The 24,532-nt window shown below is 36.0% G+C and overlaps 1 protein-coding gene across 2 annotated transcripts in view; it reads right to left on the bottom strand.

Moving 5' to 3' along the window:
* Positions 1-24,532, bottom strand: part of Smarcc1 (SWI/SNF related, matrix associated, actin dependent regulator of chromatin subfamily c member 1) — a 164,623-nt gene that overhangs the window by 36,222 nt on the left and 103,869 nt on the right. The window contains exons 20-24 of one of the 2 annotated variants that reach the window (XM_047532340.1): positions 23,182-23,440; positions 22,637-22,798; positions 5,684-5,739; positions 4,131-4,245; positions 3,331-3,485 (exon numbers count right to left, since the gene is read on the bottom strand). In XM_047532340.1, the coding sequence (XP_047388296.1) occupies positions 3,331-3,485; positions 4,131-4,245; positions 5,684-5,739; positions 22,637-22,798; positions 23,182-23,440 (747 nt within the window). The remainder of the gene's footprint in view (positions 1-3,330; positions 3,486-4,130; positions 4,246-5,683; positions 5,740-22,636; positions 22,799-23,181; positions 23,441-24,532) is intronic. The other variant, XM_047532341.1, reaches the window with a different exon arrangement.

The raw sequence follows: 24,532 nt of genomic DNA, 5'->3' as shown, positions 1-24,532 counted from the left end.
TGACAAACTCTTAATAATAATGAGGCTGTTTATAGACACAGAACAAAAAAAAAAAGAGAGTAACTAAAACTTAGATTAGCTAGATAACTTATACTAATTACAGTAATTTAAGTGAATTCCTTACCCTCTGATTACCATGTAGTACAAAAATGATTATGTGCTGTGAAATATATCAGATGCAGCTGAAAGTGGTACAGAATAGCTCACATGTGCCAAGCTATACAGCATAAGCATGTATGTTACTTTCACAAACCAGAGGGAAACAAAATAAAAATGAAAATATAGCCAGGTGTGGTGGTGCATGCCTATAATCCCAGCAACTTGGGAGGCTGAGGCCCTAAGCAACTTAACAAGGCCCTGTCTCAAAATAAAGAATGTTACTCAGTTCAATCCCTGGTACCAGGGGAAAAAAAAGAACAAAAATATAACCTCCTAGTTATGCAAAATAAGAGCAGTCTTTGATAACAGAATGAAAATTAACCTAAGGGGAAAAAAACATTCTGTAGACACTTTTCCGAATAGTGAAGGGCTGGGACAAATGATCCATAAAGGTGGTTTTAATGCAGTAATAAAGTCAAACAGTTGTTAAGATGGTCAGCAGTGCCTAACAGATGCATTTTTGCATTCAAAGCTGCACATATTATTAGCTGTGATATCTGAGAAAAACACTGCAAGAAATTTGTGAACCTTCTCAAAGTAGCCTACTAGTGTAATTCCTTCTCAGGCAACATGCTGTTAAGCCACAGCACAATGGTGTAGAGTGGGGAAATAACAGGAAAGAGTAAAAGAAACACTCTGAGGGAAGTTAGAGAAAAAATGTGAATTCTATTTAGTAGATTCACAAGAAAGAAAATAATACAGGAGGGACAGGTAAGGAAAGAGGTTTTAAAAGCAAAAAGGATTCTGATCACAAAGAATTTCTGAACCTCTACTGAAGACTCTGAAATTTTAAACAGATAGAAAGGGAAGTTATTGAAGTAGTATAGTTCTGGGTCCTTCCTTTCCTTTAAGCCTGCACACCCAGATGGAAGGGACCCAGCGCACCTTGTCAGTGGTGCTTCTGCTTACAATCACACACCCCTCCTTTACGTGGGGCAAGTCACAGCTTATCAGTATATGAAATGCAAAAGTAGACATGTTCCATGCCAAGCGCGGTGGTCGATACCTGTAATCCCAGTGACTTGCAAGACTGAGGCAGGAGGATTCCAAGTTTGAGGTTAGTCTCAGCAAATTAGCAAGGTTCTAATTAACTTATCGAGACCCTTTCTCAAAATTAAAAAAGGACTAGGAATGTGGCTCGGTGGCAAGCAAGGATGAGAAGTCAGAAAGCACCTTATCTGTTCGGGAGCTAGCTCTAGAGCCTCTAATACCTTGTAACAGTAAAGCAGGTTATTGAAGAAAATAATTCCTAAATGTTAATTTATATTTTGAGATTTTCCTTTTTAAATATTGTCAAGTTTCTGGAAGATGGTAAGGTTACGTTTCTTGAAGTGAGTGGTGCTTACATATATGGGCTCCATTTGGGGAAAAAGTCACTGGGCTATAGGCATTTCTGTCCAATTATTCAAATGTGAGTTATACTTCCAGAAAATTCAAAGAAAAAAATTTCTTTTGCTGCAGAATAGAGAATGAGATGGTAGAAGTAGTCAAAAAATTAAGGGAGGCTAGGTGTGGTCATGCATGCCTATAATTCCAGCAACTCAGGAGGATCACAGGTTTGAGACCAGCCTGGGCAACTTAGCAAAACACTTTCCCAAAACAAAGTAAAAAGTAAAAAGTGCTGGAGATGTATGTAGTTCAGTGGTGGAAACAGAATGTCCCTGGGTTCAATCCCTAGTACCAGGGGTTTAAAAAAAAAAAAAAGGGAAGCTGACCTAAGTGAGAGTGGGACCTAGAGGGCCAGGAAGAATCTGGTAGCTAACCAGACAGGAAATGTTAAAGAATCAGAGCAATCGAAGATCACCTCAAGTTGCAAGTCTGGAGAATGAGAAAGAGAAAAGTCCTTGGAAGTATCTAGTCCCTCATTTGTAAAATAAAGAATATACCCAAGACAATCCAAAGTCTCTAAGAACCCTGGTAACAGCATTAACAATAAGAATTCAGCTCAGATAAAGGATGACCAAAAAGTCCAATGTGAGAAAAGAAAAAGACACACAAAAAGATGTTTCCAAAGAAGGAGCAAAACCAGAAAAATGTGAAACACAAACTGGTTCCTGTATCAGCACTCACTTAAGCATGAGTATACCTCAAAATTCCCCAAAGGTGGTGTGTTGGTGGTAGTAGGGGAGAGTGAAAAACCATACAGATCAGAAGATACCTTTGGAAGACACTGGGAAGTATGAATATGTTGCACGTCAAGCTACTATTAATAGTAACTATCAGCTGGGATATCACTGGGTTGACTGAACATTTCTGTACCCTTTAAACACCCTTTCTCCCAAGACCACCTGGACATAGGCCACATGGGTGGGTACTCAAAACAGTGGTCTGGTTCATCTATGGGTCTGTTATGAATCATACTCTAGTTAGAGAAGTTCATAGTAGCTGAATATTTTGAGGAAATTAAAAAGCATGAGAGAACACCTTTACTAACAAATAGCTCAAGATAAAAATGATTAGAAACTTATAACCATTACTTTCTGAAATGTGGTAACCTATAATGGAAGGAAAATACTTCTGAGGTAGAATGTAGAATGAGTGAAAAGATTTTTAAAAACTTCATATATTCATGTTTGGAATGCTTTAAAATGCTAAATTAACACTAAGTGGGGAAAAGTAACATTTTCTTGTCTTCTTAAATATGCTTTGCAGCCGATACTTTGTTATAATTAGAAAAAACCACCCCCAGAAAAGCTGGCAAATTGAAGAAGAAAAAGAGCTATTTTTGGTTCCCTCTCTCCTTTCAGTCTGTAATATAAGGGTGACGTATTTATACAGGGAAACAAGATTTTTGTCTTAAAAATAATAAATATTTCAGTCTGATAGACATTATTTGAACAATGGTCCAAGACAAGTTCTGTTGACAAATTAAACACAAAAAGACAATCGGTTCCTAAAAAGGGCTTCAATATCTGCCTTCAACCTCTGCAGTCTTCACAAGGCTAAATAACACAATGAATGGAATGAAAAAAAGTCACCCTTTAGGACCGGATCTCCTTTTCCTTCCATTTTCCTCCTGCCTGTGGATTTCTTAACCTAGAAATGCCATTCAAGCAAATAGTCATCTCCTATTGGGAGCAAGGCTCTTTATACGAAAATGTTCCCAATTAACTCAAAACAATATGGCCTTTCATGGTGTAAGAGAGCACTGCGAAGGGCTGTGGGGCTGACCTTGGCTTTGGTAGCAGCTGAGGCAAGAGCAGCTGCTGCTGCTGTGGCAACATTTCCTTCAGAAATTTCATGTTCCACTTTCTTCTTCCCAGTATCACTTTCTCTTTCTTTACATGTATCAGTGAGTTCCTTGTTCTCTTCAGTCTCCTTTTCTTCTGAAAATATCAGAAAGCTTTATTACCAGTATACAGTTTCTATAACCCATGTTACACCTCTCACCTCTGCCACATGACAAATGCCTTTTTCTTCTTTTTTAGAGTTTTATTGAATCATGCCAAGTGTTTCGGTCTGCCACTATTTGGGATGTACTTTCTAAATGATGTACACATTATCTTCCTGTTTTTTCTTTAAGTTCTCTGTGTAGTTTCCTTGAATATAAAGGAAAATTTAGGAGAACTTAACCTAAGACCCACATATTTATTCATCAGTAAGCAGAATGCTCTGGGATCCCTAGGGTCTGAAGGAAATTAGACACAGAGAACAGAGTACTTCTACAAGCCTTGAGGAAGACACAAAGGGTTACATCAATCAATGACATTGACAATAAAATGGCAGGTGTGGGTGGTGTGCTTCAATGGTGTTGAATAACTTGTTCATCTGTGTACCGCTGAAAATGAAGAAGCAAAATAGAACTACAGAGTCAGCACTGGTACCTAGCTGCTAAATGAAACTGAAATGCAGATTTATTATTACATTAGAATACAAACCCAAAATAAATGAAGAAATATTTCTACCCGCATTTTCATGCATTTTTTTACAATTTTACATAATAATGAAATCTAAAGAGATTTTCAAATTACCTGACTTGATATCCTCACTAACTTCACTGTCCTGTTCCTTCTCACTATTTTTTTCATTTTCTCCATCTTGTGCCTTATCACCTTCATCTGTTTCATTTTCCACTTTGTTTTCTGTCTGAAAGAGGTACAAAAACAAGACAAGAAGGAGTTAGCAAAAAAACAGTCCTTTTAGAAGCAAGAAGAAAGGCTTACCAGAAGAAAAAGTTGGCAAAGTTCTTTAATCTACCCATTTGCTATTGGTTTTAGGGACAGCCACAACACAGTAATAATGTTCATGCACTGGGGATTGAATACTTGAATTCCTTGGATCAAATTTGGTATTATATCCTGTTTCGAAATTCCTGTGATTCTGGATAAATTATATGACATTATCTATAAGATGGAGACACAATTAACAACTTGATGAAGTTGCTTTAAGAATTAAATGATATCAAGCCTGGTATAGTGGTATAAATCTGTAATCCCAAATACTCCGGAGACTAGGACAGGAAGATTCTAAGTTTGAGGCCAGCCAGGGCAATCTAGCAAGACCTTGTCTCAAAAATCAGGGGAGGGGCTGGGGATATAGCTCAGCTGGTAGAGTGCTCGCCTGGCAAGCACAAGGCCCTGGGTTCAAATCCCAGTACCACAAAAAAAAAAAAAAAAAAAAAAAAAAAAAAAAAATCAGGGGAGAAAAAAGAATAGAAAACAAAACAAAAAAACAAAAAAACAAAAAACAAAAACAAAAAAAAAAAACAAGAACAAGAAAAAAAGCATGAGACACAGTAGGAATTAGAATTCATTTTGTTATTATCCTCATATTTTCCTTATCTATCTATAATTTAAGAATACCACATGTGGGCTGGAGTTGTGACTCAGTGGTAGAGCACTAGACTTAAATTTCTGCTTGTACATATTCAAATGGTGACTGACTGCCCATTATATGCTGTAATAGTCTGAGGAATATAAACACACAGACCCTGTCCTTGAAGAGGCTTATATGGTCTTATTCCATCTAGTCTACTGTGAATTTATAGTTTCCTATGAATAGGGAACAGGCCAAATAACACACTGAACACTTTGATGCCATCTACACACTGATTCTGTCTCTCCCCACCTCAGCAGTTGTTGTAGTTCTATCTGCTCTTTAAAAACTACCTCAAATGTCAGCTTCCCATTAAATCTTTTATAAATATTCTGCTGGCATTTAACTCTCTTAGTAAAGTATGTAATATCTGTAATTCTCTTCTGGCACAAGTATAGGACCTAGACCCTAAAATTCAATACTCACAATAACCATTAACTTTTGTATTCATATTTCTAAACTGTGTCTGAAAGGGGTACATAAGATGATAAGGTGTGGATGAATCTTCAGCAAATAAATAAGTAGAAAATTCTTATCATATGTGTTGGGAGAACTACATCTTAAACAATAAATCCAAGTGCCTGACAGAACTACTCATAGTTCCCTGAAAGGGATTTGAACAAATACAAAAAAACTTGAAACCCTTATGCTCAAAAGGCATGCTCTCTCTGTGGCTCTTCTACTGTGAGACACTTTGAACAGACCTTACCTTTTCAGGCTGTTGAACGTCAGGGTCTGTTTCCATTTTTTCCTCTTCAGCTCCTTCTACAAGTAAGAGAGTAAGAAAAATATGAACAAAGGTAAAAAACCTTAAGACAAAAAAAAAAAAAAAAAAGTAGAAGAAAAATTGTTATTTAGCAGACATTTAATAGATTTTTAATCAGGTACTAGAGAAACACTGATGAGCCCAATATTCATCAAACTCCAAGAGCACCACATTCTGGCTGGAGAGGATACAAACCAGCAAGTCTACAGTGCAAAGGAGGCACTATAAGATGTGGTGGGAAGCAGAAGGGTGCATGACTACCCGTCACAGAATGATGACAACTACATGAGTATTTTCTAAGCAGAAAAGGTACTGGGCAGTGATAGTACGTGCATAGAGAGGGCATTCTAGGGAGAAAAAAAAAACAAGTACAGAGGAAATACAAACAACGAGAAAAGAAAAATTACAGAGGGAGATAATGTTGGTGTTCTCTGAAAGTTGTATAAGGCGGGGAGACAAAAAAGACTTTTTGGCGGGGAGATGTACTGGGGATTGAATCCAGGAGTGCTTAACCACTGAGCCACACCCCTATCCCTTTTTGTACTGTATTTAGAGACAGGGTCTCGTTTAGTTGCTTAGGTCCTCAATAAGTTGCTGAGGCTCGCTTTGAACTAGAGATCCTCCTGCCTCAGCTTCCTGGGCTGCTGGGGTTACAGATATGTGCCTAAAAGGGGGTCTTATCCTGTATATGAGAACTTTTTTTGACACTGGGGACTAAACCCAAAGGTGCTTAACCACTGAGCCAAATTCCTCATCCCATTAAATTTTTTCAGACTGTCTTGCTAAGTTGCTGAGGCTCCTCGAACTTGGGATCCTGCTGCTCAACCTCCCACTGCACATGAGAATTTAATGAAGTTTTTTTCCCCCTTATTAAAAATTTTTATTTTTACAGACTATATTTTAATTCACTGTACACAAATGGGGTACAACCTTCCATTGCTATGGTTGTACAAGATATATTCACACCATTTGTGTAATCATACATGTACATAGGGTAATGATGTCTGCCTCATTCCACTATCTTTCCTTCTCCTGCCTGCCTCCTTCCCATTTCCCTCTACACAATCCAAAGTTACTCCATTCTTCTCTTACGCCCCCACTCTTCCCCTTAATGAAGATTTTTAAAACAAATATTTTTGTTGTTAGAACTTTATACACAAATAGCCTGGGGTGGTGGTACATGCCTGTAATCACAGTGAGTTGGGAGGCTGATACAGGAGGTTTGCAAGTTTGAGGCCAGTCTTGGTATATTAGTGAGACCCTGTCTCAAAACAAAATAAAACCAAACAAACAAAATGCTCCTCCCTGCCCCCCCCCAAACCCAAAACACTGAACACCAAAAACACATGCAAAGTCACTGACTAGAAAAAAATCATTCTTTAGTTCTTGCACTGGAGCTCTTAAAACTTTTTTTCAGAATATGGCTGAGTACACACTCCAAGAGATATGGTATTTTACAGCATCATGAATTGAATCTCATCTGAAATAGAGGATGCTCATAGCATTTTTGGAATTCTGGAAGCGAAACCAGAGTATGTAAAACCTAGGGCCAGGACCTGAGCACCAGGCAATGTGGATAGGCAGCCATAGAGACACTATCAGGAAGTTAAGTTGTGTACTAGCCATGTCCAGGGAAGATGACACTTGGATTCCTGCACACAGATGGCCACAAGGGTGGTCAGTATGGTCCTAAGCCAGTGGCAACTCCTGGTTACTAGAAGCAGCATATGGATATCCCCAGTTTTTCTAACTACAATTACACCAGAGAGGGTGTCCAAGTAATAACTTCCCAACAAGTAAACACCAAAAGAGGAAGCCACTGTGAGCAGAAACATTATCAGATTTAGAACCCAAGGAGTACTAATATAAGATGATGGATCTCAAATAAATAGTCATCGATGCTACATGTAATAAATGACAGAATCACAAAGATCATTAATCAATAACAGAATATTAAGGGTGTCCAGAGATTTTTAAGAAATAATCAAAAGATCAATTTTTTTTTTTCTGGACAGAAAGTCAAGTAAATAGACGAAACCAGGTCAAAAGAGAACTATGGAACTGGAAAACACATTTAAAGAAATGGTTTCTGGTAGTCAGCAGTTGCCACTGTCTTGGGACGACCATCTACAGATATAGAGTAGGAAGAAGGGAAATATGGAAGTGTGGAAAAAGATGCCAAGCAAAAATAAATCTAAGGAATGGTGGCCTTTCCATGGTACTACTGGTCAATTTAAACGGTAAGAATATTACATCATTAACGACATAATAGGAGAAAAGTTTAATTCACCAGGAAATTATTAATTTTCTATACTTTTAGGAAATTAATAAAACAGTATCATTCTATATATAAGGTGAAACTGAAAATATCAGACACAAAATAAAAACATACATATCATAGTGTAAGGACTGAATACATCTAAATAGAGATACACAGTGGATGTGAACACACAGCAAGAAAGTTCTGGTGGTGCATGGCTGCAATCCCAGCCCTTGGGAGGCTGAGGCAGAAGGAGCACCTGAGTCCAAGTAGTAAAAGACTAGCCTGGGCAACATCAGAAGACCCTCAAAAGACCCCCAAACAAAAAAATTTTAAGAACCCACAGAACTGTTATTTTACAACCACGGGATCTGAGAATTTAACACTAGGAAGTGTTGAAAGGAGCCTTCTGGGTTGAAGTGAAAACTGATTTACATACATGCTTTGGGGGAAAATTGGGGTTTCATAAAATACTGCTACTTGTAGAAGAGACTACACCAAAATAAGGAACTTTAAAGGAAGAATGTCCAACTTCCAATGTTCAGTAATCTCTGAAATTGATCTGATGAAAAAAGTGACAACTAAACAGTAAGCTTACTAATGCTAACTCCTTATTTTGATTTGTCAGCTGGTCCATCAGCCACACTTCACATTCTACTGTACCAAAAAGAAGTCTTGTGTTTGTGCACTGTGAAGCACATACAAAACTGTGCATAGATGTTTGAAGTAGAAAACACAGGACATGATGAAAACTGTCCATCCAACATTAGAACAGATAATTACACTGGATTATAATCACACAACAAAGTATTTCATAGGACTGAAAATAAGATGCTACACAGACATTACAAAATCACATGGATAAATCTTAAAAACACACTGCTGAGTAAAAATGAAAAAATGAAACAATCAAGTCTCAAAAGTCTAAATATGCCAAGTTTTAGAAAGATTAAAAGCAAGCAAAACTACCTAACATATGCTGTTAAGTATATCTATGTTTGTGATATAAATCATTTAAAATGTATTTAGAAAGATATTCAAAATTTAGGGTTCTTAGGGAGTGGGAAGGTGAGAGAATGAGATAAGAGAGGAACAGAGTGATGCAAATTATTAGTGATTATCAGTGATTCAAACTAAGATTCTAATTCTTTTTTCTTTTTGATATTGGGGATCATACCCAGGGGAACTTTACCATTGAGTTACATCTCTAGTGCTTCTTACTTTATATTTGGGGACAGGGTCTCTCTAAGGTATTGAGTAGCTCACTAAATTGATGAGCATGGCCTTGAACTCATGATCCTCCTGCCTCCCCAGTTGCTGGGATAACAACTATGTGTCACTGCACCTAGCAGTAATAAGATTTAAGGAAATGTCTAAAAAGAATTTAATTATATGTTGTGTGTTTCTCACAATGCTATGTGGAAGAATATATAAAGTTGTTATTACTCTACAGTTTTTTTTTTTTTTAAACAACTGCTTTTAGATATCTTTTGGGAATAAAAACATAGTAGCTTCTTTTTGATCTAAAAAACTTTTTTTAAATGGTTCTTAGGACTGAACTCAGGGGCAGTCTACCACTGATCTATATCTCCAGCCCTCTTTAAATTTTGAAACGAGGCCTTGCTAAGTTGCCCAGGCTGGCCTCAGACTTACAATTCTCGTGCTTCAGCCTCCAAAGCCAGTGGGATTACAGGTGAGCATCACTGCACCTTACCGGAATTATAAACTTTTAAGAGGTTGCAGTCTCTTGTGTATCACCCCCCACCCCATAGTGCTGTGGACTGAACTTAGGGCCTCACACATGTAAGGAAAGCACTTCATCACTGAGCCACAACCTCAGCCCCATCTTGTTGGTATTTTTAAATCACAAGACTGAGAATCTTTCCCCAAAGATAGGTAGTCTGACCCAAGTCTGCAGAGTGAAAGGTCTAGAAATCATTTCCTAATTGGTTGAAGGAACTGGAAAAAATTAGATTGGAGAAAAATCAAAAGTTTACAAAATAGCTGCATTTAATAAAAGTGTGTTATAAATAAAGTAATGTTCCCTGACAAGGAACGATTATTTAATAGGAACGCTTTCCATTTTCTGCACCTGATTTATAAACTGCCAGCAGTTACTTTTTAAAATGAACTGAATCATGCAGGCTACTTCTTATTCTCTTATATATGAAAGGTAAAAGCCCTTCAAAACCAACCCACTCTCATCTCTAGGCCTGTACCTGTCATAATGTCTGCTCCTCATGGAACTCTAGGTATTTGCTCTAGAATATGACATCCATTTTCATTTCTCATTCCTATTTAAAAGGTTTCCATTACCAGATCTTCCCCAACTGACCCAGAGAAAATAACTGTTTCCTTGAATTGCCTCTATTTAGAGCTGTATTTCTTTATTTACTCTCTCCCCAAAATTGAATACTTGGAATATTCTTCAAGGGCAAAGTGTCTGCTTAATCCAGTGACTTAAAAAGCATAATCTTGGTACAGGGCAGGGGGTTCTCCAAAGCAAAAACAAATTTCCTAACAACACTAAGGTGTTACCATCTCTCACTTTGCCTCACAAACATGCAGTCTCACTTTGCAGAGGTTGCATGATGCTTTATGAAGTCACAGCTCCAACAGTTAAAGAAAGATGTTTGTGAATGCTTTCAGTAGTCTTTTGATTTCTAAAGTAGTAAGTATCAACAGACGTAATCCTCATAAATTTGAAACACCTTGGTCTCCTCAATATTGTTGAAGTGCATAAAGGACAACTGAGACCAAAAGTTTGAAAATTAGTAGTACAATCAATGTTGTCTTATCAAATAGGAACAGAATGAGGCACCTGGCAGAAAGTTATTCAATACTGGGAGACTATTCCTGTTATTCCCTACTAAAGTTTAAGCATTCCACAAGACAGCAATACACAGCCCAAACCTGTGAGCCTTCTAGCTCTCTACAACTTAGCTACAACCTCCCCTTCTGGCCATGCTGCCATGTACCAATCTGAACTTTGTACAATGGCCAGCCTGGTTTAAATCCCACCCACTGAATAACCTTCCCTTCTGTTTCTGTGTCTTTGTTCTCATTGTTCTACAGAAAGGAATACTTGCTCCATTCTGCTCAGTGACATTCTGAACTTCTTTTCCATGTTCAGCTCAAAATCCACTCTCCTTGTGAAGACTTCATAAGTCTAAAATAATGTGTACCCTTGTACTAATCATTATAGCACTTCCTATGTATAGTGCTCCTTGAATAATTAGTAGTATGCATGCTTCATTATATCCCCAGAGGATTTTTTCATGTATGTGTAATTTAATGCCCAAACCTCCATCATTAGAGGTTATTAAATGTGTTTTACATGACCTGAATTGTTCATAACAAGAGGTATACATCAAGTAACAAAATGCGTGATCTGATAAAAAGGTCCCTGAAAGGCAGGCAATTATATAAGACAAGCCAATTTCTTCCTGAAAATATGAGTAATCGAGGAAATCATTTGAAGTGCTCATAAATTTGAGTCTCTATTTCAATGTCTTTTAAAACAGATATGAAAGGAACATTTTTCATATGACAGTAACAAAGAGAAGAGAGAAGCCCACTCCACAAGATGATCAAATACTGTTCCACTGTTTTCTTAGGTTCACTGGCCGAGTGTATTTTTACACATGGTGTTTTAGAAGTGCCTGACTTCATAAATAGTGTTATGGAAATCCTCATGGTGAGAAGAGTGAGGCTATTTATAAGTAATGAGTAGTATCTGAGGCAAGAATTCTAACACTCACTTCTGAATTTTATATTCCTAGAAAGTAACCTTTTCAATATTAATAGGACAGTCTTCTGAATCTCATGATAGGCTACAGATCTAAATCTTCTTGAAAACTAGGAATGGTTATTTGGGCTATTCTTCGCAGAGCTGTGACAACTGGTTTCAGATGTATTCTTTGAAGACCTTCATCCTTCAGGCTAAGGAGCTCAGTGGACAGTACACTAATTGATAATCATTCTATCTGTAATTCAATTTCCCAAAAGCATGGTCAATTATAAGGAAAACATAATGATTCACTTCTGAAATTTCTCTAAACTAAAGATACAGATAGTAAATCTACTCAGTAGCAAAAAGTAACAAAAAAAAAAAAAAAAAACCCCAATACTTGAGATGAACAAATACAAATTGGGGTTATGATAAAGTCTGACAGAACCTTACTGGTTCCTTTTTGGTGCTGGGATTTAACCAAGTAGTGCTTTACCACTAAGCTACATCCCCAGTGCTTTTTGTTTTTATACAGGGACTAAGTTGTTTAGCGACTTGTTAAATTGCCCAGGATGGCCTCAAACTTGTGATCCTCTTGCTTCAGCCTCCTGGGTCATCAGGATTACAGGCATGCGCCACCAAGTCCAGCACCCTAACTGGTTCTTGAATGTGCATGCTCATTCCAACTTTCTTCATGGAAAAGTTAGTATCATAAAAAGGGGCTAAGATTTACTATAATAGTTGATGTAGGAAAATATCCTCATCCTTAGAAAATAAACATGTGATGAAATTGCTTAGGATGCAAAAAATAATTCTTTCCACAACTTACTTGAAAATAGTCACCAAAAATAACAAATAACCATTTATTTAGATAGCAAGACACTGGGCTAGGGAGTAGCCCAATGATAAGAATGTGTGCTAGGCATGTACAAGACCCTTGCATTTAAACTCCAGTATGTTCGTGCACACACACACAACTATATAGCTAGATCAATGTGGTAAAACTGAACCTAACTGGTAGGTACAGGAAATTTTCACTTAATACCCTATTAATTTCAATGTTTGTTATAAATAAAGAGGTTATGGGGCTGGGGTTGCAGCTCAGTGGTAGAGCACTTGCCTTGCACAGTGTGAGGCACTGGGTTTGATCCTCAGCACCACATAAAAAAAAAAAAAAAAAAAAACCAAATAAAATAAAGGTATTGTGTTAAAAAAAAAAGGTTATAAGAAAGAGTATTTTGTTTAGCCTACAGATCAAGTAAAGAAAAAAACTTAATGAAGTCATTTAATAAAATCCTTAACAAAGCCTTGTTTTTTTTTTTTTTTTGCAGTGCTAGGGATTGAACCCAGGGCATTGCACGTGCACACAAACATTCTACCACTGAGTTTATACCTGCAGACCCTAATAAAGCTTTTTAATAAAAACATTACTGAGGCAGTAAAGAAAAAATTTTGAAGTTTAAATATGTTACATAATTAATCAATTGTAGTGGGTCTTGAACCCGGGGCTCAGTGAGTGACAAGCCTTGCTCATTTTGAGTCACTAAGTTGCTAAGGCTGTCCTCAAATTTACAACCTGTGTCAGCCTCCTGAGTCACTGGGATTACAGGTGTAAAAGAAGGGCCTGTTCTCAACCCAACAGTTAGAATGGTCAGATCTGACAATCCTTTGCTCAATCCCTCCGCTGGATCTACCTCGCTTAGGGTAAACATTAAAACTTTACAAGGACCCCCAAGGGGTCTCATCATCTGATAGGAATGCTTGCCCCTGCCAATCCAGGGCTTCCTTGCTGTTTGTTCCTCTACTGTGCTGAGTAGATTCTGCCCAGGGACCTTCAAAGGCTGCTTCTATCTCCTGGAAAATTCTTACCTTGATGTCTACTTGGCTCCCTCCCTGGCCTCATTTACATCTTCGTTTGAATGTCACTTTGTCAGTGAGACATTATCTGATCATTATTTACAACACTTATGTGGCCCTTATGCTTCAATTTCTGGTTTTTAGAATAAAAACAATGCTACTTCCTCCTTCAGACCACTTGAAATCGTGATGCCCCACATTTCACTCTTATCCTTCTCATTCCTGCTTTATTTTTCACCAGGGCATTTGTCATCTAACACACTCTTTCTATATATTAAAATTTAATTTATAAATTCAAGTTTTATTAATTGGATTAAACTGATATTCCATCTTACATCTGTAAAATATAAAGTCCACAGGGAAGGGATTTTGGTCTACTTTATTTACAAGTACCACAGCACCAAGAACACAAAAAAATTACATGATAACGTGACACATTTACAATTTCATATATCATTATAAGTTAAAATTTTAAAGCCCAGTCAAGACCAACCTTCCATCCAAGAATGCGTCTCTGGAATAGGCTCATACACTGAATCACACTGACTGGCTTGGTGGGGTGGTTTTTAATCAGCATTAATGGCATATAAATGATCAACCACAGTCACACTGCCTGGTGCCCTTGTGTGTGTGTGTTTCCATAAGCAGATCCTATTCTCAGAAGGGCCTAGGTCTTCTTCCATTATATTTCTCATAGTATATAAGCTAGTGCAGCACTTTAGAGCTTTTAGGCCCTTAAAGATCTTTGTTCAAAAAATGAAAACTATACAGGCATACCTATGTATTTTCTGGTAGCCTGCTATAATGAAAAGAGTTTCTAAATACAGTTGAGAATTTTTTTAAAAAATTCTTTTCATTTTATCTTAGTATCTCCTACTTTTCCCTCAGGGCAAATAAAAATTTAATATTTTAAATTAGCCAAAAAAAGGTCTCAAATATCAACATTTTTTTCCCCTCCCCTCTGAGGGGCCAGGGATTCGAACCGGGGCCCTTGTGCATGCTAGGCACGCACTCTCCAACACGAGCTATTTCTTTAGTTCTCAACATTTTTGAATACTTAGAATGGTCTATCAAAAACAAATCCTGAACCATACAAATGTAGAGGAACAAGATCTTGATGAATATATAGTTGGACTGAAAAAGTTCTTTTTTATAAGTTGCTATGATGTGGATATGGTTTGAGCATGTCCCCTAAAAGATCATGAGTTGGGAATGTAGTAATGTTAAGAGGTAAGGCCTTATCAAAAAATGAAAACAACCTAAATATCCAACAAAGGATGAATTTATAAACAAAATGTGGTACATGTATACAAGGGACTCTGTCATTTTCACATGGGTGAAACTGGAGACCGATATGTTGTGAAGTAAGTCAGGCACAGAGAGAAAAGTACTCCCAATATTTCACTCATGTGGAATATAAAAAATTTCATGTCATAGAAATTGAAAGCAAAAAGGTGCTTACCACAGGCTAAGACGAGTAAGGGGTGAGAAGAAAGGGGAATGTTAGTCAATGGGTACAACACTACAGTTAGATCTGAGAAAAATTCTGGTGTACTACTACTGGAAAGTAGACTGACTATAGGTAACAATTATATACTGTATGTCTTAAGTTAGGTTAATGATAGAAACCAAAAAATCTTATATTTCACAAGGAAGCATATTTTTTTCCATTTTATAATTTAACTATGGTTAATAAAGTAACATGTATTACACAGAAAATTAAGTATCATTATAAATACTACCACAAACCTACCACCCAAGTGCATTCTTAGGATCTAAGTAAAATTGTACATCATTCTATTTCAAATCAGTGAGCTATGCAGTAAGTCATTATTTTGTTCTCTGACATGTAGAAGTACACTATGGACTTTCCACTACAAATTCTGCTGAGCCAATTCCCAAGAGAGGAACATTTGCTGTTTCCTAATTTAATCTATTAGTCAAAGCCTAATATAAATCAAGTTAACTATAACAAATCTGCATTAGTTATAGAAACCGGTTCACAATACATTCAGAAATATTCATATGAGTGGTATTTTTTGAAGCCCTTATTAAATTATAAAAGTATCCAAATTCTATTGTGGGAACTAGTGAGTTTATTATATCACACTGGAACAGTTTAACTGATAGGCTACTTCCAGGTCTGTGAATTAATTTTACTGCTCTACTCATTCAAGTCCAGTTACTGTAATCTCAAATGTTTCCTGCGGCAGTCTTTCCCAAGGTTTACCCACTGGAGAAATCAGACATTCACGAATTGATCAAGAGACTCCAGCCCCACAAAGACCAAGTCTATTAGATATTTTGGTCCTTGTGTGAAATTCCACTGAACTAGAAATGGTTAGTTTCAAGTTGTTTTGTATGGTATCATCCTCCCCCGCACGCCCATTTTTAAAGCAGTGCATGTAAAAGTATATCCTGCATTTTACAAAGTACAGACACTTCAATGAATGAATAAGAAGGCTTTGCCAACACTTTTCATTCCCATGATCGTGGAGAACCAAAAGACCCTACAAAGAACACTTCCACCAAAAAAAAAAAAAAAAAAAAAAAAAAAAAAAAGAGGAAAGTAAAATCCAGGCATTAATTAGCTTCAGGTTTTCCCAGCCTAAACTGTGCACTGTCTTGCGATGCAGAATTGACAAAAAGCAACAGAGATGTGACTTGGCTTGCTAATTGCAGTCTGAACATAAAAAAAAGGAAAATATGTGAGTTTTCAAACTAATAAACAATTGTATATAACTCAAATTGTTTTCAAAATTAAAGACCCGTACTTCATATACAGCCAATACTAAGAAAAGTTAGGGCAAAAACTTTACTGAGAGGTTTGATTAATCTGAAAACCAATCTCTTATATAGGAACATTTAACATGCTAGTGATGGGTATACAAAGCTATTTGAGTCATTTTACTTCTTTTCAAGACTGATTAAACAAAAACAGAAAATTAAGCCCTTAATAGCAAAAACGTCCAGTATCACAGAAGGGAAAGGTTAAATACACAATACAGAGAGTACGTAAGCATACTTTTCATTTTACAAACAAGATAATTCAGAGCCATGAAAGCTAAATAGCTTTTTGAAATTTTGTGGCTGTTAAGGGCAGAAATAAAGGCAAAACTTATCTCCAGACTCTTTCAATCCAAAAAACTGTCTGCTGCTTTAAGTATAAATGCATTTTGCTGTCATGTACAAACTAATTAGAATGAATAAAAAAATTTTAAATAAATAAATTGCAACAACAACAAAGACATCCATTCTAGCCCCCAAAATTCAGACAGAAAGTAACAAGATGGAAAAAGAAGTTCCACATAAAGGATAACCAAAAGACAACTGAAATGGTAAGGCTAATTAAAAAAAAAAAAGTTGTTAAGGTTAAAAAGTGCTACAAGAGAAAAGAGGGAAATTATATAAAGATAAAAGGGTCCATCCATCAAAAAATTACAATAATTATAAACACAAGTGCAACTAACAACTGGGCCTACAAATGTAAAAAGCAAAAATAGCAGAAGGAGTAAACGAACAATAATGGAGATTTCAAGACCTTGTTTTTAATAAAAGATGTACTACACAAAACAAACAAGGAAATAGACAAATTGAACAATTCTTTCCAACAACAGTTTACAAAATTTTCTCAAGTGCTTCGAGAATATTCTCCAGGATAGACTATGTGTTAGGTAGCAAAAGAAGTCTTAATTTTAAAATGTAGAAATATGGGCTGGGGTTATGGCTCAGTTGGTAGAGTGCTTGCCTAGCATGCACAAGGCCCTGGCTTCAATTCCCAGCACCAAAAAAAAAAAAAATAAATAAAAATAAATAAATAAATAAATAAATAAATAAATAAAATGTAGAAATATCACATATCTTTTCTGAATACAATGGAATACAATTAGAAATCAAGTAACAAGAAAATCTAAAAAAAAATATTCACAAACTTGTGAAATTAACAATAACATACTCTTAAACAACCAATAAGTCAAAGAAGGAATCACAAGGGAAATTACAAAGTACTTTGAAAAGAATGAAAACAAAGCTAATTATATCAAAACTTATCAAATATAGCAAAAGCAGTGCTGAGAGGGAAATTTATATGGAACTAGATAAAAAGAACAAACTTAACCCAATGTAAGCAGAAGAAAGAATATAAAAAAGATCTGAGTGGAGAATTACAGACTAGAAATACAACAGAGCAAATCAACGAAACCAAAAATAGGTGAGTTGAGAAGGTAAATGAAATGAACAAACCTCTATCTAGACTGATTTTAAAAAGTGAGTGGATAAGGGCTGGTTGTGGCTCAGCGGTAGAGTGCTTGCCTACTGTGAGGCACGGGGTTTGATTCTCAGCACCATGTATAAATAAAAAATAAAGGTCCATTAAAAACTAATATATATATGGTGAATGGATCAAATTTCTGAAAATAGTAATAAAAATGAGATATGATTACTGACAATCATAAGACAACATTGAACTTTAGAAAACATCTTTACCGAAATACAATTCACATCACATAAAATATGACCATTTGAAGAATAAAACAATCAGTTTTAATATATTCACAAATGTGGACAACCATCACCATGGTAATAAAACATTTTCAATACTTCTAAGAGGTACCCTGTTGCTGTCATCCCCTTTTAGCCCTACACAACCATTAACCTACTGCCTGTCTGTATAAATTTGCCTATTCAGGATATCTCATAAAAATGTAATGATATAATATGCTATTTTAAACTTGCCATATATTTTTAAGAAACATTCATGATGTGGCATGTCAATCCTTCATTCCTTTTTAAAAAAATTTTTTTTAGATGTTAGTGAACCTTTATTTTATTCATTTATTGTGGTGCTGAGAATCAAAGCCAGTGCCTCACACATGCTAGGTAAGTACTCTACCACTGAGCCACAACTCCAGCCCTACTTCATTCCTTTTTATAGCCAAATAATACTGAATTGTATAAATATGTTTTCCTTATATTCTCACTAGCTGATGGGCATTTGTTTCCCCTTTAGGGTTATTATAATATTTCTGACAACTAATTAAATAATCTACAGGAAATGGACAAATTCCTAAAAAGATACCAAGCAAAATGGTCCCAATCCAAAATAAAAAAATCCCAACAAACCTAAGCAGAGATTGAATTAATAATCAAGAAACTAAGAAAGCCCAAGATGAATCACTTTGAAAGTGAATATTAGCCGGGAGTGGTGGCCCACGCCTGTAATCCCAGCAGCTCAGGAGAATGAGTCAGGAGGATCATGATTTCAAAGCCAGCCTCAGCAAAACTGAGGCGCGAAACAACTCAGTGAGACTCTCTCTCTAAATAAAATACAAAATTGGGTTAGGGATGTGACTGAGGGGTCAAGTGCCCTGAGTTCAATCCCCAGTACCAAAAAAAAAAAAAAAAAAAAGTGAATATTGCCAAGAGTGGTGGCACAGGCCTGTAATCCCAGCGGCTTAGGAGGCTGAGGCAGGAGGATCAAAAGTTCAAAGCCAGCCTCAGCCAAAGTGAGGTGCTAAGCAACTCAGGGAGACCCTGGCTCTAAATGTATATAAAATACGAAATAGGGCTGGGGATGTGGCTCCTGAGTTCAATCCCTGTTACAAAAAAAAAAAAGTGAATATTACTAAACAAAGAATTAACCATGAAACTCCAACTCTTCAAAAAATACAATTCATAACTCATTGTTGGACATAAGTACTGACCTGATACCAAAGCTATAAAAGATACACAAGGGAAGAAAACTAGAGAATGATATCCCTTAAGAATATATATGCAAAAATCCTCAGCAAAGTACTAGAAAACCTATTCCAACAGTGTTAAAGGGATTATTCACTATGACCAAGTGAAATTTATCAAAGGTGATTTGAAATGTGAGAATCTACCATAAAGTAAAACACCAGAAGATCATCTCCAGTGAGAAAGAAAAAGAATTTGACTACACTTAATACCCTTTCATGATTAAACAAACTAGAAATAGAATGGAATTTCCTAAACTTGATAAAGGACAGGAAAACACACAGCTAGCATTATACTTAACAATGAAGGATTAAAAATTTTCCCCCAAAGATGAGGAAAACATTTTCATTTACAACAGCAAATGAAAATACAAAATATACAGATGTAAATTCAATCAATGAAATTCAAACAAGGAAACATATGACTTGAAAACTTCAAAACAAAATATTCCTTAAATAAAATATGAGTAAATGGGCAGACATCTTATGTTTATGGACTAGAAGCCTTAACAGTATTACAATGGCAATATTCTCCATATTGAACTATCATTTAAATGCAATCTATCTCAAAATTCCAGGTGTTTTTTTTTTTTGGGGGGGGGTGTGGGCAGAAAGGGATAAGATAAATCTAAGATTCATATATAAAATTACAAGGGATCTAGACAGCTTAAAATAATCTTTAAGAACAAAGCTAGAGGATATTTTCAGATTTTAAAACTCATTGTAAATTTATAGTAATCAAAACCATGAGTATTAATGTAAGTATAGACAGACACATAGATCAGTCAGACATATAGATCAATGGAATATAATTAAGCATCCCAAAATGAACCTGATTCTTGACAAGGATGACAAGACCATTAAATGGGGGAAGAATGGTATTTTTAACAAATGATATTGGGACAACAGATCATTCACACATAGAAGATTAAGGTCGGATCACAAACACCATATAATTTGCAAAACTTAACTCAAAATGGACCTAAGAAGTAGATGTAAACGCTAAAACTAAAAAACTCATAAAAGATAATAGAAAATGATAACCTTTTATCTAGCAATGGATTGATTTTTAGACATTACACCTGAAGCACATGAAGCAAAAGAAACACTAGGTGAATTGGGCTTCATCAAAATTAAAAATTTCTGCAGGGCATGGTGGGGCATGTGTGTACTCACAGTAGCTCAGGAGGCTGAGGAAGGAGGATCCCAAATTCAAAGCCAGCCTCAGCAACTTAGCGAGGTCCTAAGCAACTCAATGAGACCCTGTCTCTAAATAAAATCCAAAATAGAGTTGGAGAAGTGTCTCAGTGGTTCAGTGCCCCTGAGTTCAATCTCCAGTACCCAAAAAAGAAAAAAAAAAAGATTAAAAATTTCTAAATCCTAGCTACTTGGGAGGCTAAGGTAGGAGGATGACGAGTTTGAGGCCAGTCTCAGCAACTTAGCAAGACCATGTCTCAAAATAAAAAATAAAAGAGATTGGGGATTTAGCTCAGTGGTAAAGTGCCCCTGAGTTCAAACCCAATGGAAAAAAGTAACAGTAATAAAAGTTATTAAAAAATGGGTAAGGCAAAGGACTTAAAATTAGCATACTACAGTGATGCAGCCACATCAATGTTCATAGCAGCTCAATTCAACAATAGCTAGACTGTGGAACCAACCTAGATGCCCTTCAACTGACGAATGGATAAAGAAACTGTGGTATATATACACAATGGAATAAGAATAGTAAAATTATGGCATTTGCTGGTAAATGGATGAAGCTGGAAAATATCATGCTAAGTGAAATAGGTCAAGTCCAAAAAACCAAAGGCCAAATGTTTTCTCTGATAAATTCATGACAATCTGTAACTATGGGGGGTGGCGGGGGGAAGAGAAGAATGAAGGAACTTTGGATAGTGTAGAGAAAAAAGGGGTGGGAGGGGGTGGGAATGGAAAAACAGTACAATGAAATAGACAGTATTACCCTATATATATATATATTTGTATGATTACATGAAAGGTGTGAATATACACTGTGTACAATAGAAATGAAAATCTGTACCCCATTTGTGTACAATGAATCAAAATGTGTCTGTAAAAATTAAAAATATTTTAATTAAAAAAAATTAAAAAATAAAAAATGGATAAGGATCTGAAAAGACATTTTTCAAGGAAGATAATCATAAAGAAATCCTACTTGAAATCAACAGAAAAGTTTTTTGTTTTTAAATTTTTTTCTAAATGCAGTGCTAGGGATAGGACAGCTATTAAAAAAAGGACAAGAAAGGAATACAAGCATTGCTGAGAATGTTAAGAAACCAGAATGGAAAAATAATATAGCAGTTTCTCAAAAAGATTAAAAAGAATTACCATCTGACTCAGCAATTTCAGTTACAGGTACATATCCAAGAAAAGTGAAAAACCTCTGCTCACAAAAAGCTTGCACACAAATGTTCACATTAACAAACAGTATAAAAGTGAAGACAATGAAAATGTCCATGAACTGATGAACAAACAAATAAAATATAGTAAATCCACCCAATAGAAGAGTATTTAGTACACAAAAAATGAAGATCTGCCAGGTGTGTGGCTACATGCCTGTAATTCCAGCAAGTCAGGAGGTGGACGTGAGAGGACAGTCTGGTAGGAGGGTCAACCTGGGCAACACAGTATGACCCCATGAGGGGTGGGAGTGAGAAGGAATCATGCTGTAATACTGATGAATCTTGAAAACATGCTAAATGAAATAAGCCAGAAATAAAAGGCTATTAATTATATGATTTCCTTTGCATGATACGTTGAGAACAGGCAAATCCAGAGAGACAGATAGCAGATTGGTGGTTACCAGGCTAAGAAAGAGGAGTGGGGAATAACCATTTAGAATCTGATATTTCCTTTTATGGTGATGAAATGTCTGGAATTATATAGTGGTGAAAGATGTAGAATACTGTGAATATGTTGGATTATAAATCCTTAAGTGGTTAAAAAGGGGAATGTTACAGAAATTTTATCTAAGTTATAAAAAACAAAAAGAATGAATTTAAAACAATTCAACATATAAGCTAAACATGAAAAGTACCTTCAATATTCTTATATCTATAGGCTCAAACCCTGGATCTACAACTACCAAATGCTTCACAACTGTGATATTGTTACCAGTTATGGGACTTTTTAAAAAGTTTGAGCTACCACAAAAAAAGAGGTAAGAGAGAAAAAAAAGTCACATAATAATTTTAAGAGGCAAGGTTATGCTTATTTAGGAAACATTATTTTAGAAAGCTGATGGGGAATACAAACATTTAGTAACCCTGTCCTTGTATTCAGCAGTGACTCACCAAGTTTCTCTGGCTCTTCAGGCCCTGTGCCTGCAATACAGCTGCTCTCCAAGCCATAGGTAGGATCCACTTTCCCAGAGGCTCGGGCAGCCTCTTGTACTTTCTTGACATGGGCTTCAACCAACTCCAGTGGTACCTCCTCTCGGACCCGAGAAAACTCCTCTGGTTCAAGAATAAAAATGCAATAGTAACCTAGTTTTGTACAAATATTTGCCTTAATTTTAAAACCACTATGATATGTAACACAGTAATATTCTCTTGGATGTAATGACTCTTTTGGGCTCAGTCCTTACACCAGCAAAATGAGATAAACAGTAATGAAATTCTAGGTTTTTATCCTACATGTCAGTCTTGCTAACTGCTATATCAAAGTATCTTACTTTAACATGTTTTAGTACTTTTTACAAAGCACTTGGTATCTCTAAAGGGTAATGTCTGATTTTTATTACGTATAGAAGAGAAATTAATGTAACAGCTAGAAATATTTAAATTTGATAAAAATTAAGGTTTTTTTTGTTAGACAGATGGATTAAGGGAGTCCATACCTAAAGCTGCTTTTGCTGCAGCAGATGCCACACGAGGGTCCACCACAGATGCCAAAAAAGCAACAGTACTCATGACTGGATTTCCCGACTGACTGAAAGGGACAGGCTGGTAGGCCAAGGGTCCAAGGGAAGCATCTGAGTTTTCGAGGTATGGGTCCTCAATGGGAAGCCTTAAAAAGTGGAGGATGCATTCATCCTGAGTACGACTTCCGACATGTTCTGACACTTTGTTCCAATCATCCTTATACATCTCCAGGGCCTAAAAAAAAAAAAAAAAAAAAACCTTTAAAAGGTGTAACAAGGAAGTAATATGTAATGAAATTAGAAGCCTGTCACTCTTCTTTAGATAGCTGTTTTTAAAAATATATATATATATAAATGGCTTTTGTTATAAATAAAAAGGGTGAATTTAAGCCAGACACAGTGGTTCATGCCTATAATCTCAACAGCATGGGAGGCTAAGGCAGGAGGATTCCTAGTTCCAAGGTCAGCCTCAACCAAATTAGCAAGGCCTAAGCAATTAGCAAGATCCTGTTTCAAAATACAAAGGGCTGGGGAGGTAACTCAGTGATAAAGTATGCTTCGGTTAAATCTCTGCTACCGGAAAAAAAAAAAAAAAAAAAAAAAAAAAAAGGAGAGGGAGAGAGAGGAGAGAAAACTAAAATACATGTTGTAAAAAGAATTAAAACTATATTACATATAGTAATGAACAATTTTAAATTTAAAAATATTTAAAACAGCATAAAAATTAAATATTTAGAAATAAATATGTATAAGATCAATATCACAGGTGAATCAAAGACCTAAATAAATGAGGGGTATATAGTGTTAATTCATCAGAAGTCTCAATATTAAGATATCAATTCTTTCCAAATTGAACTGTAGATTCATTGCAATCATTGTTAACTCCCAATGGACTTTGGTACTAGAAATTGAACTTAGGATGCTATATTAATGAGCTACACCTCTAGCTCTTTTTTTTATTTTGAGACAAAGTCTCACAAAGTTGCAGAGGCTCGTCTGTCTCTTGTGATCTTCCTGCCTCAACCTCCTGAGTAGCTGGGATCACAGGTGTGCACCACTATGCCTGGTTCCCAAGTTTTTTTTGGTAGAAATTGATTATGTTTAATTTATAAAGTATATAAATGTTTACTTTAAAAATGCAAAATTTTTTCAGAGAGAATCCTAAAAGACTCCAATAAAAGAATAATAAATCTGTAAGGGTAAAAAGGTAAAAAACAGGACTATATAGTGTTAAGAATGTCAAGCCAGGCACAGTGGTGCTCGCCTGTAACTGGAACAACTTAGAAGGCCTAAAGCAAGCAAATCACAAATGTGAGGCCAGCCTCAG

This window comes from Sciurus carolinensis, chromosome 17, assembly GCF_902686445.1.
Source record: "Sciurus carolinensis chromosome 17, mSciCar1.2, whole genome shotgun sequence".
Lineage (NCBI taxonomy): Eukaryota > Metazoa > Chordata > Mammalia > Rodentia > Sciuridae > Sciurus > Sciurus carolinensis.
Note: the sequence above shows the minus strand (reverse complement) of the source record. Positions and strands in the feature narration are given on the sequence as shown.